Source organism: Epinephelus lanceolatus, chromosome 24 (assembly GCF_041903045.1).
Source record: "Epinephelus lanceolatus isolate andai-2023 chromosome 24, ASM4190304v1, whole genome shotgun sequence".
Classification (NCBI taxonomy): Eukaryota; Metazoa; Chordata; class Actinopteri; order Perciformes; family Serranidae; genus Epinephelus; species Epinephelus lanceolatus.
In genome coordinates, this window is record NC_135757.1 from 21,034,910 (window position 1) to 21,048,166 (window position 13,257).

General features: G+C 40.1%; 1 protein-coding gene across 1 annotated transcript in view; it reads right to left on the reverse strand.

Moving 5' to 3' along the window:
* Positions 1 to 13,257, reverse strand: part of LOC117250151 (calcitonin gene-related peptide type 1 receptor-like) — a 30,804-nt gene that overhangs the window by 5,835 nt on the left and 11,712 nt on the right. The window contains exons 5-12 of the mRNA XM_033616184.2: positions 11,671 to 11,783; positions 11,502 to 11,593; positions 4,531 to 4,657; positions 4,291 to 4,444; positions 4,152 to 4,212; positions 3,991 to 4,057; positions 3,601 to 3,819; positions 1,955 to 1,996 (exon numbers count right to left, since the gene is read on the reverse strand). Coding sequence (XP_033472075.1) covers positions 1,955 to 1,996; positions 3,601 to 3,819; positions 3,991 to 4,057; positions 4,152 to 4,212; positions 4,291 to 4,444; positions 4,531 to 4,657; positions 11,502 to 11,593; positions 11,671 to 11,783 — 875 coding nt within the window. The remainder of the gene's footprint in view (positions 1 to 1,954; positions 1,997 to 3,600; positions 3,820 to 3,990; positions 4,058 to 4,151; positions 4,213 to 4,290; positions 4,445 to 4,530; positions 4,658 to 11,501; positions 11,594 to 11,670; positions 11,784 to 13,257) is intronic.

Here is a 13,257-nt window from a genome sequence, read left to right on the forward strand (position 1 = left end):
TGAGCATGAGGGTGGGCGAGTTCAACTTTCTGTCAACAACGGAGGTGTTTTGAAAACACCCCCATTTTCACAGGTAACTTAGCCTGTCCCTCCCGCCCAGGAAATAATGGATTAATCCTGGAAAGCTGTTGATGTAGCACTTTTCTCCTTATGAAAGTAACACAGCGATTATTCAATGAATGAGAATTTGGTCGGATGAGAGCATAGCGACCAAAAATCGACTAGTCGACCAGGAGACTACAGCCCTAATAAAGATTATGTAAGAAGGATGGCAGAGATTGCACCATTCACATTCACCCTCTTCGAAAGTTATTAGCTCATGGCTGCAGTTTTGTTAGTTCAGGTGCAAAAACTATGTGGTTGAGGTGGGTTATGGATTGAGTTATGCAGGATTTACACCTCTGCGTCAAATCGACGCTGTACCTATGGTGTAGAATAATGTGCACCTCCCCAGAAATGTAACTACATGTCGCAGTGACGCAGACCTACTGTCTGTTTTAGTAAGCTGAAACCATTTCCCTCAGTGGAAACAAAGCTGTTATTTACTTTTATTTCACAGATAAGAAACAATAAATTGTGAAAACAATAAAGCCTCCACAAAATATCATTTTAAGTCTTGTGTGTGATTTATCCTTCAGGGATTTTTTACATCAGGATTTATTCTGGCTTCATATGAGCAGAGGAAATCTCCACTCGCCCCTAGGCTAATTTATAGCCTACAATGTTAAATGTCATAGACTTGTGCTAATAACATTAGCATGATGTATTTGTCTGGAAAATGTGTTTAGAATAAGACAATTGTTTTGTTGGTGAACCTTGTGAGTTGTAATGGAGCCGAATTTTGTAACGTGACCTTTGTTAAATGTTGCTGTTGTCCCTGGCTTCATGTGAGTAGAGGAAAAGTTTGCTAGCCGCTAGGCTAATTTAGACAATGTAAAATGCCATAGGTTGGTGCTAAAACATTAGCATGAACTATAATGAAGCCGATATGTGTACTTGAGTTTGAAATTGTCGCTATTAAGCCATGTTTAATGTTTGTTTTGGGTGTTTTTTGAATCAACTTAACTTTACAGCACTTCACAGAAATCCCACCGCCAACTAGTGTTTTGGAGGTGTAACTACAGAGTGACACAGACACACTTCTTCACAAGTATAAATGCTTACAGTGGCATAGGCCACGTGTGTCTGCTATGTAGGCTACAGCTTAGGGTCTGCATAGAGCTGACACACAAGTAGTTCCACTTTAGGGTTAGGGTTACATTCAAAGCAGGTGTCACATTTCATCTTATTTTTTGGAAGACTGCAATCAAAAAGATTTTAAATGCATTTATATCCATATTTAAAGCTCTCCATCAAGATCTGTAGCTGCCACTGAGGTAAATTAGGTCATATAATATTTTTTTCTGAATGTGAATGCTTTGAAATTGAAAATTGAAATGACTTATAGTGGATTTTTGGGTTATAGAGTTATAGGACCACCTCTGAAACGAGATGCTACAGGTATATATCAAGTGGCTACCCTTTCAATAATTTCAAATTCAATCATTTAAATGTATTCCTACCAGCACGGAAAGGGACTTTTGAACAACAGTCAAGATGATACATTAGCTGAATAAAAAATATATGAAAAATCCAGCAACTGGGGAAAGTCATAACTTAAGTATCTCTAATGTCCTGGCCCCATGTCAATCTGTGATTCATGCTGCATTTTAGTGCCAAGCGTGAACACGTCAATGTTCCTATTAAAAGCCATGTCTCAAAGCGTCAAAAATGTGAATGAGAACTCAAGAATGATGTTTTCATAAACTACTCCTAAAATGATCCAGAGCTTAATAACCCTTAATAATAAGCTTAATGAAGTGAGAATTAAGTGGGTAGCAAATTCAAAATCTAACCTTGAAATGTGAGATGCTGTGTTGCAGTCATAATATGCTAAACCAAGCTTATTACTCACCTCCCCATTGAAGAAGCAGAATATTGTAGAGACCAAGAGACCCTGCATGAGAAAAAAGTTTCTTGAGAAAATACACAAGTTAGGAATTCCCTTAAGCTCAAACAGCTGCTCACAGTGTCACATGTTCATGCTCTTATTCTACAAATATTTGTAATTTTAAACCACAAAATTACTGAGGATTTTGCCATTGGGTAGTTCTACAACAAGCCTGCACCCACAGTAGAGCTCTTAATATCATGTATTGGTGATTTTTATTGGGTAAAAGCAAAGTTGTATTTGTTGGATAATGCAACTTAAAATCATGGGTGGATAATGAGACAGTGGGCCATTGGCCACAGGCCCCAGCACCTGTTCTACCTAGGAGAAAGGTACACAGACTTTGTGACAGTTTTGTGTCTCTTTAATCATTTTTGTCTCTTTGAGATCATTTGTGTGTCTTTTTTGTCATTTTGTGTCTCTTTGAGATGATTTTGTGTTCTTTGTAGTCATTGTACGTCTCTTCAAAGTCATTTTTTATCAGTTTTTTTAATGTCTCTTTGTAGTGATTTTCATTTTGTACGTCTTTGTAGTCATTTTGTGTCTCTCTTGGTCCTTTGTTATCGCTTTGTAGTCATTTTACATCTCTTTAAAGTGTTTTATGTCTTTTTGAGATCATTTTGTGTTATTTTTGGTCAGTTTGTGTCTTCTTTGGTTATTTTTGTGTGTCTTTGTAGTAATGGTGCTTCTCTTTGAGTTCATTTTGTGTCTCTTTGTAGTGTTTTTGTTTGTCTTTGTAGTCATTTTGCGTCTCTTTGGAGTCATTTTGCATCTCTGTAGTCATTTTCACTATAAAGTCATTTTGTGTCTCTTTGTGGTGATTTTGTGTTTGTTTAAAGTCATTTTGAGATTTCTGTGTCTTTTTGTAGCCATTTTGTGTCTTCTTCGGTTATTTTTATGTCTCTTTGTAGTCATTCTGCATCTCTTTAAAGTCATTTTGTATCTCTTTGAGATCATTTTGTGTAATTTTTGGTCGTTTTGTGTCTTCTTTGGTTATTTTTATTTGTAGATGTTTCGTACCTCTTTGTAGTGATTTGTGTCTCTTTGTAGTCATTTTTGTTCTCTTTAAGTTCATTTTGTGTCATTTTGGTCGTTTGGTGTCTGTAGTCATTTTGTGTCTCTTTTAAGTAATTTTGTGTCTTTTTGGTCGTTAGGTGTCTCTTTGATGCCTTTTGTTTTTGTCTCTTTGAAGTAATTTTGTGTCTTTTTTAGTCAATTGGTGTCTCTTTGCAGTTGTTTTGTGTGTCTTTGTAGTCATTTGCCTCTGTTTAAAGTGATTTTGTGTCTCTTTGAAGTAATTTCTTGTCTTTTTTGGTCATTTTGTTCCTCTTTAAAGCATTTTTGGTCGCTTGGTGTCTATTTGTTGCCATTTTTGTCGCTTTGTACTCATTTTGTATCTTTCTGAGTTGTTCTGTGTCTCTCTGTGGTTGTTTTACCTTTGTGGTAAATTTGTGTCTCTTGACAGTTCCTTAGCAACTCTTTGCGGTAATTTTGAGTCTCTTCCTGGTCATTGACTTTTTGCCAGTGCAAGTCAGGGGCCGCCTGACACTTTAGGCCTATTTGGTAATCCATCCATGCTTATAAAGCACTTCTCACACCTTAACACTGACCTGGTAGTGCATAAGGATCTCCATGACATACAGGTAGATCTCAGAGACCCAGTCATCCTGAGGCTTGTAGGGGAGCAAGACAAACTGGATGCCGAGCAGAGGGATGAGGATGAGGGTTGCTCTCACGGCCCTCATGTAGAGGCTGGACTCGGCCTGGTGCGTCACTCTCAGCTTGGTGATGAGAACCCGAACGATGTTGAGCAGGAAGAAAAGATTCACCTGGAATCAAAGAGGCAAAAAAAAGGTATAAGACTATAGTTTGACACAGTGGCAGCCATTTTCATCACTTTCATGATGACAAAACAAGCAAGAAGTGAAAATGGCTACATAACAGGCCTGCAGAGCATCGGCAGAGTCATTAAGTAATTCCCATGTGGGCTCAGTGCTTACCACCAGTGCTGCACAGATGGGGCCGTGGATAATGTACAGCAATGACGTATCTGAGCTGACCCAACATCTGTGGATGCATGAGTCAGATCACCACATCATGTACTACAGAAACATGTGACTTAGATGCTGTGATATCTCACATGTCAAGACTAAAGACTCACTTGTCGTTGTAGTAGCAGTGGCGTGCTATTGAATGTATCACCGCTGGCACAAGTGGAAAACCTGCAAAATCAAATTAGAATTTTGATAACGTTTGACGTTATTACTGTGTGAAAATGGTGAAATATTATCTTTACTTACCCCAGCCCAGCAGATGATACCACATGAGATACTGTTTTTCTGCAAACACTGCCACAACAATCAGAGTGTGCAGGTAGATGCCCTCGCAGAGCATCCAGAAGTAGTTACAGCTCAACAGATACAGGTGGATGAACATGAGCAGCTTACAGCTCGCCTGGAAGGATAAAAGCAACATGAGCTCCACTGTTTTTACTGGAATAGAATACCAAGCAATGTCTGAACAGAAAGTCGATCACTCACCGAATCATTGTAGGTGTGTCCCTGTTTCTTTACCACTGTTGTAAGCCAGACAACGGTGATGATGGAGTTTAACACGAATGAGAGGAAGAGGTTTTTGTGGAGCGTTATCCTCTGGCAGCTCAGACTCCTGAGGGCAGCAGAAAAGGAGACAAACGTTTGCCACATATTCATTAGCTTGATCCAGGTCTTAATTCTTGTCCTTTTACACCGAACCACAGCATTTGATACAACTGACCATGACATCTCAATAATTAATCTTGAAAAGTTGGTTTGTCTTTCTCACTGTGTGAAATTGGTTCAAAACATACACTGAAGGGTTGGAGATCATGTGTCTGAGAAACATGACCTCTGTTTTGGAGTTGCACAAGGGAGCTGCTTTGGTCCATTATTATTCTCACTGTACATGCTGCCACTTGGTAACATCATTAGAGAACACAATGTTTGTTTCCATAGTTACACGGATGACACGCAACTGTACATCTCTGCTGAACCAAACAATGCTGCAGCCATAAACTCCATTACTACCTGCCTTTTGGCAGTAAATAAATGGATGAGCAATAATTTCTTAAAGTTAAATTAAGACAAAACTGAAATCCTGCTTGTCAGCCCCTTAACAAAACGAGAAATGTTGCTTAATAATTTGGGGAATTTAACTCCCTTGATTAAATCAGAGGTTAGAAGTCTGGGTGGAATTGATTCTAACCTGGGCTGGGACTGAGCCACATCGCCAACTCCCTTGTTAACTATTTGCCATGGACGTTGTTAGACCTGGCCATTCCAGGCTATAGCCCTAGATCTTTTGGGCTCAGCCTCAGTTTTGTTTTTTTGTTTTTTTTTTACTAATAAAGCACATCATTTCCAGCAATGCAGAAAGCACAGCAGCACACTACACACTCACTGTCACACCAGCTTACATGGCATATGACTATATGTTTGATTTTTTGTTTCTGTAAATCCCTAATGATGTTTAGTATATACACATACAACTGTCCGTTTCATTTTTTTCATCTATTTCCCACTCCAAACTGACTACACGCACACACACATCTAAATTTAGAACATGGCACTCTTAAATACTTGATTCTGATTGGTCAATCAACAAAATTCTGCGGTGTTTATTTCTTGAGGTATCGCCACTGCTCTGTTGCTCCGTTGCTAGGGACGCCATAGCAACGGCCTTAGACTGAGGAGCGCCAAAATCAGTTAACGTTAGTCCACACAGGCCAAATAGGATCGGAGTGGAAATGGAAACGTACCTACTGAATGTATACACATGCTGCTTTTGTTTTTTAATGATTATAACAGTGAAACAAAGACTGACCCTGCTGTACAGGAACCAGTGAAGGGAAGCAGGGAAACTTTGCTCATATTCAACCAGCTGTGTGTCAACACATTGTGTGCAGATGAACGTTGTTTGACTTCTTCCGCAGCCCCCCGACAGCTGCCAGTCTGGGTGCCGGGAGCGGCATGGAGGTGAAGCTAAACACTGTTCATCTGCACACACTGTGTTACCTTGATTTCATTGCTGTGGCAGTCTGATATCCTGAATATATCCTTCAAATGCATATTGTAGAAATTTGAGAGTAATTTTCCAGGGATTGCAGTTAGCAACAGTGGGTGCACCATGCCAGTCTAGCTCCGAAACCGAAAGTTTGTCGGACTTAGCAACAGTAGACTAACTAAGGGGGGCGGGCCTTAGCGAAGGGTGAATTCAATATTAATTAGTATCATTAGACTGCCGTTGCCATGGATACAGAGTATAGACACATTTCTATTTACGAATTTTGAATCAATAAAATGTGCTTTAATCATTATTTTGTGTCACATCACTGAATGTTTTAGTAGTAAGCCATGTTCTAAGCAGGATAATGTATAGTGGTACCGAATGGAACCCCGCCTCGGGATTTATTTTTCAACTGTCACTGGCTCACTATACATTATTCTGCTTAGAACATGGCTTACTACTTTTTTCTTCTAGTTGTTTGTGCTGGTTTGCTCCTGATGGCCCTGCGATTTTCTCTTCCTTTCTTTTTTTTTTTTTGTTGGGGACATGTCCCTAGCAACGGAGCAGCAGAGCAGTGGCGATACTTCAAGAAATAAACACCGCAGAATTTTGTTGATTGACCAATCAGAATCCAGTATTGAAGAGTGCCATGTTCTAACAGGTTTTAACCAACAATTTGGGCAACCCAATAATAGAAGACGAGTGCTCATTCTTTGTCAAAATATGTTAAAATCACATGGAATTATTCAAAATTTTCCTGGGGGAGAAACCCTTGGGTAAAGAATTGTTCCCACTTCAGGGATAAAGCCCCAGATGTTTTCAACTCCTAGCAACGCCCCAGGCCTCCATGAACACTGCAATCATCTGCTGCTGGTTTATGCAACAGCCGGAAGAAGATCTGGGATGCAGCCTTTGTCAATAATGCCCCAAAGCTATGGAACACATTACCTATCAGGGAAGCTAGCTCGCTAAATATTTTTAAATGAAAGCTATGTATCTGTTTACTCTTTTCAAATCTTACTTGATTTTATGATTTATAGTTTTACAGATCTATGATTTTATGAATCAGTTCTGTTTGATTGTGTTCTGTTCATTCTGTCTATTCTCATGCAAAGCACCAAGGGCTTATACTGCCCTTATTGTAAAGCACTGTGTGCGGCATTTCTTGTCTAAAAGGTGCTATGTAAATAAATTGTCTTATTGTTGTTGTTGTTGTTGTTATTATTATTATTATTATTATTATTATTCAATTTGTCATGAAAATCAACAATTAACATTAAAATTCATTTTAATCTTGACAACTGTCAACTGAGTCAAGTGCAGCTATGCAAGAAATAAAGAAAATTATAAATAAAATAACATTAAAAATGAAATGATTTTTTTAAAATCTATAATATACAGTAAGTACGAGCTTTATTGGGCACAATTACCTAATAGATTTATTAGTGTTACCTTATATTATAATGTATACAGTACAGGCCAAAAGTTTGGACACACCTTCTCATTCAATGCGTTTTCTTTATTTTCATGACTATTTACATTGTAGATTCTCACTGAAGGCATCAAAACTATGAATGAACACATGTGGAGTTATGTACTTAACAAAAAAAGGTGAAATAACTGAAAACATGTTTTATATTCTAGTTTCTTCAAAATAACCACCCTTTGCTCTGATTACTGCTTTGCACACTCTTGGCATTCTCTCGATGAGCTTCAAGAGGTAGTCACCTGAAATGGTTTTCCAACAGTCTTGAAGGAGTTCCCAGAGGTGTTTAGCACTTGTTGGCCCCTTTGCCTTCACTCTGCGGTCCAGCTCACCCCAAACCATCTGGATTGGGTTCAGGTCCGGTGACTGTGGAGGCCAGGTCATCTGCCGCAGCACTCCATCACTCTCCTTCTTGGTCAAATAGCCCTTACACAGCCTGGAGGTGTGTTTGGGGTCATTGTCCTGTTGAAAAATAAATGATCGTCCAACTAAACGCAAACCGGATGGGATGGCATGTCGCTGCAGGATGCTGTGGTAGCCATGCTGGTTCAGTGTGCCTTCAATTTTGAATAAATCCCCAACAGTGTCACCAGCAAAACACCCCCACACCATCACACCTCCTCCTCCATGCTTCACAGTGGGAACCAGGCATGTGGAATCCATCCGTTCACCTTTTCTGCGTCTCACAAAGACACGGCGGTTGGAACCAAAGATCTCAAATTTGGACTCATCAGACCTAAGCACAGATTTCCACTGGTCTAATGTCCATTCCTTGTGTTTCTTGGCCCAAACAAATCTCTTCTGCTTGTTGCCTCTCCTTAGCAGTGGTTTCCTAGCAGCTATTTGACCATGAAGGCCTGATTCGCGCAGTCTCCTCTTAACAGTTGTTCTAGAGATGGGTCTGCTGCTAGAACTCTGTGTGGCATTCATCTGGTCTCTGATCTGAGCTGCTGTTGACTTGCGATTTCTGAGGCTGGTGACTCGGATGAACTTATACTCAGAAGCAGAGGTGACTCTTGGTCTTTCTTTCCTGGGTCGGTCCTCATGTGTGCCAGTTTCGTTGTAGCGCTTGATGGTTTTTGCGACTCCACTTGGGGACACATTTAAAGTTTTTGCAATTTTCCGGACTGACTGACCTTCATTTCTTAAAGTAATGATGGCCACTCGTTTTTCTTTAGTTAGCTGATTGGTTCTTGCCATAATATGAATTTTAACAGTTGTCCAACAGGGCTGTCGGCTGTGTATTAACCTGACTTCTGCACAACACAACTGATGGTCCCAACCCCATTGATAAAGCAAGAAATTCCACTAATTAACCCTGATAAGGCACACCTGTGAAGTGGAAACCATTTCAGGTGACTACCTCTTGAAGCTCATGGAGAGAATGCCAAGAGTGTGCAAAGCAGTAATCAGAGCAAAGGGTGGCTATTTTGAAGAAACTAGAATATAAAACATGTTTTCAGTTATTTCACCTTTTTTTGTTAAGTACATAACTCCACATGTGTTCATTCATAGTTTTGATGCCTTCAGTAAGAATCTACAATGTAAATAGTCATGAAAATAAAGAAAACGCATTGAATGAGAAGGTGTGTCCAAACTTTTGGCCTGTACTGTATATGTGGCATACAGATGTTTGTATATAGCAAGTTGTAAGAGGTCCTTATAATCCCCTTTTCTGGTGTTTATAATCACACCTTGACCATTTATATTAGCATCTGGAAGAAATTGAGTATCTGGAGCATATTACATATAATCTATGTAAGTAACTCCTGATTTTATTGATTATTGTCATGGAAGAACCCTTTATTAATGATTAACTGCAGCAGCCTTGATGGCGAGAAACTCATGGCCATCTTTTAGTCTGAAGTCATGAATGGAAATAAATTATTCACCAAAAGTCATATAGATTTCTTATTCTCATTATGTATTGAGTGATAAATGTTAAATTTGATTTTTGGTTTCGGATAAGCAGGGGTATTTAAAGTTGACTTGAAAGCTAATACACATTTGATGTTTCCTGCTTTTAATCAAAAAGTTTTGTCCCAATACGCGTTTTGTATTTGCCAACTAGGATGTGGGATGGGCAGTGCCAAGCTGGAACTCTCTTAGGGCTCATTTATGCTCCCTTTACGTACGAAAACGATGTTACCGTCACTGCCCACATACTTCCATGCGCCCTTTATGTTGGCACGGATGTTAACCAATATATCCACCAGGAGGCAGCCCAGCATCAAAGGTTTATGACAACAACAAACTCAAAAACAAACATGGCGACTGTGGAGGAGATATTGATAATGTACCTCTTGCATAAAAGACAAAAACAGAGGCAGCGTTGTAGGAGGCGGTGATCAGTGACGCCGTTAAATACATCGCGACTGGAGGACGGAGAATTCTTTTCTCTAGTACTGCCGATGAGAGAAATTGAATTGTTATTTCTTCTTCGTGTCTCACTAGAGCTACGTATCGGGTAGTGACAGCAACACTGCCCCCACGGTTCCCGGTGGTACTGCTCCGTTTGGCCCGTATCCGTAAGCTTTATGGAAACGTGCAGAAATACTTACGAAATGAACGCAGAGCACGGACAGAAGGCTCTGTCCGTATCCGGATCCGTATTCAACGTTGAGCATAAATGAGCCCTTACGGCCGGGCTCCACCGGCTGCAAACGTAAGTGTCATGTCAGTGTAGCGTCGAGGCTTATTCATTTGGGCTCCACTGACTGCGTACGGAAGCAACACGTAGAGAAGCCAGCGGGGTTGTTTACTGTTTGCCGAGCTGAGAGGCTGCACGTAGGCTGCATGAAATGTTAAAGCATTTCCCATCTAAGTTATTACATATATTTGAGTTATCTACAAGTTTACTGTACTGTTTGTCATCTACTCGCTTTCAAATGTCTGCCACGGATATTTACACAATGTCACGGATAAACATGGGTAAATGCATGAAAAAAAATCATCACATATCACCTCTGTTAATGGTTTATTCATTTAAAAACACATTGTGCTCGTTTAGCACACTATTTCATGTAGTTTTTATCTGCTGGAGGGTCGCGTAGGGGAGCGTAGCGCGACAAAAATAGAAGAGCCGCCTAAAATAGAGAGTTGTCGCGTGGCAGACGGGGGTTGTCGCGCCGCTCCCGTTGCTGGTGGAGCCGCTGTAATTGATTAACAGGGGGGCGAGCTGCTACAGGACTCGCGCTGCAGACGTGTTACGCCGCTGACGTGCCCGGTGGACCCCGGCCGTTAGAGTTCCAGTTTGGCACTGCCCATCCTACTTCCTGCTTGGATATCTGAAGTGCCAAATAAGAGCAGCACCCAGTCCAGCTCTCCAATCTGCAATCCAGGGGACCGGGAATATAAGTTCTTGGCTAGTTTGCCAGTCAGGGAAGCTGGGAGTTCGAGTGAACAGCTCACCACTGTGTTGCTTGTTATTGTGTTCAGCCTAATGCATGAGTCACTAACCCATCAATTGTGATCAACATATTGATCAACATTAAGGCTCTTGACTACCCCAGCTGGCCACAGTCTTGTTACTTCATTGAATCTGTGACGTGTCATCCTCTGACCAAAATTCAGTAGACAACGTCTAATCTACATCAATTGATGCTGGCCTTGATGTAGAACACCAACATTTAATCATAAGGTATGGAGTGCAAAACCTAACATCTCCAAAACTCCATAAAGTTAACATCCAAAATTAATTGTGGTTAGACATTTAAAATATCGTCAGCCCGATTTTCATTCCAACCAAACTTTACCATCTGTCTGACATACGAGTTCAACATATTTCTGAAGTCATTCTGATGTCCAGTGGGGATGTGGAAATTGGCTTTGATAGCTATTGATAACTCACACACTAACTGGCATGAGCAAATTTTTGTGGAGTGAACAACTGACCAACCAACCAACCAAATGACTGACAGAGTGGATAGGAGTGGATAATAACAGAGTGGATAATGGGAGATAAACTCATGCCCCACTTACTTAAAATGGAAGAATATTCCTAATGATATGAGCAGTGACACCAGCGACAGGCCGTGACCAATCATGACCAAATAGAAGTGAGTCATTGCCGCCTGCAAGAAAGCAAAATGAGTACAACTTCACAGTCAAAGCTGCTTCATATTTTTATATTGTCTTTATTCCTTCTTACTGTCCCATGATGTGTCGTGTTGGCATGGCAGTTTGTGAAGTTTGTCCACGTCCTCTTGCTCTCGGGGTGGCGTCCCCACTCTCCCGTCTCCGTGCACACTTTGGATGCCATTGCTGGAAACAAATTTGCAACCACAGTTTTATATTTCTGTTTGTACATTTACATCATTTTTATATTTCTTTTTTTTTTCTTTTTTCTTTTTTTTGTATAATTGAAAAATGAGATACAGCAGGTAATATAGCATGCTAATTGCTAATACAGCAAAGCTAATTAGAGGAGATGTAAACTTTGGAAACAGACAGGCCAGTTGTTTCTCCCTCCCTCTAGTTTTTATGCTGGTCTCTATGCTAAGCTAACATAAGCCCACAGACATCCCCCTTTTGGGAAGAAAGTTCACACTTTCTTCTAGAACATGTTTACATGCTCTAATGGTTAAAAAAACACTTTATTTTCCTTATACTATCTGTGCTGGAACACCTGTATTCACCCTCTGTCTGAAATGCTTTGGTTTAGTTCCTGTCTCTTAAAGACCCCCTCCCGAAAAGCCCAGTTTGTTCTGATTGTTCAGCATCTTCAGGTCTTCCATGTCTCCGTGTCTCTGCACCACCATTGCAGCATGACTCCGAGGGAGAATAGCGGCACTTTTTACTGTGAAAAATCACTGCTAAAAGCTTTTTAACATGACCAGAAATGTTCCAGCAGGAATCTGATCTTAAATCTACAAGAAATTAACAACATCAGCAATCAAGTTTACATCTTTCCCTGATGGTAGCATGTAGCTACATGTAGCGATGTACAAAAAACAAAACATAGATAAGAACTTAAAAACACAGCCAGACACATTCCAGCAGGAGTGTGATCCAAAATCGGGGCAATATTAATAACATTGTCAGCCAAGATTCATCTACATGTTTCCCTGACATTAGAATGTAGCTACATGTAGCAGTGTACTTGCAGCCAGAGAATAAGTGTTTATAGCTGCAATTTATCTCATTAGAAATCACCAATAAAAGCTTCAAAACACAACCAGACATTTTCTAGCAGTGAAAGTGGAAGCAGGGAGAAATGAACAACATGAGCAACCAAGATTATATGTTTTACTGATGTTAGCATGAAGCTACGTGCAACAGTGTACTTGTAGCCGGGGAAAGAATGTGTATACTATATTATGTGAAAAAACACCAACAAAGCTTCTTAGCACAACCAGACATGTTCCAGCAGGAACATGATCCAAAAGATATTAACAACGTTGGCAACCAAGACTAGCCTACATGTTTCCCTGACTTTAGGCATGTAGCTACATGTAGTATTGTTCTTGCAGACATAAAATATTTGTGTATAGCGGCAATAAAAGCTTCAAAACACAACCAGACATTTTCTAGCAGGGATATGATCTGAAATCATGAAGAAATTAACAACATCAGCAGCCAAGATTACACATTTCCCTGACTTTAGCATGTAGCTACGTGTAGCAGGGTACACTAAATAATGTAAACACTTGCAGTAGCGTGCCTGGAGCAGATGACCATATAAAGAAATCTGTGAAGATCTGAAGTCAGCTTGTAGACAGTGTGTAAAGAACAATCA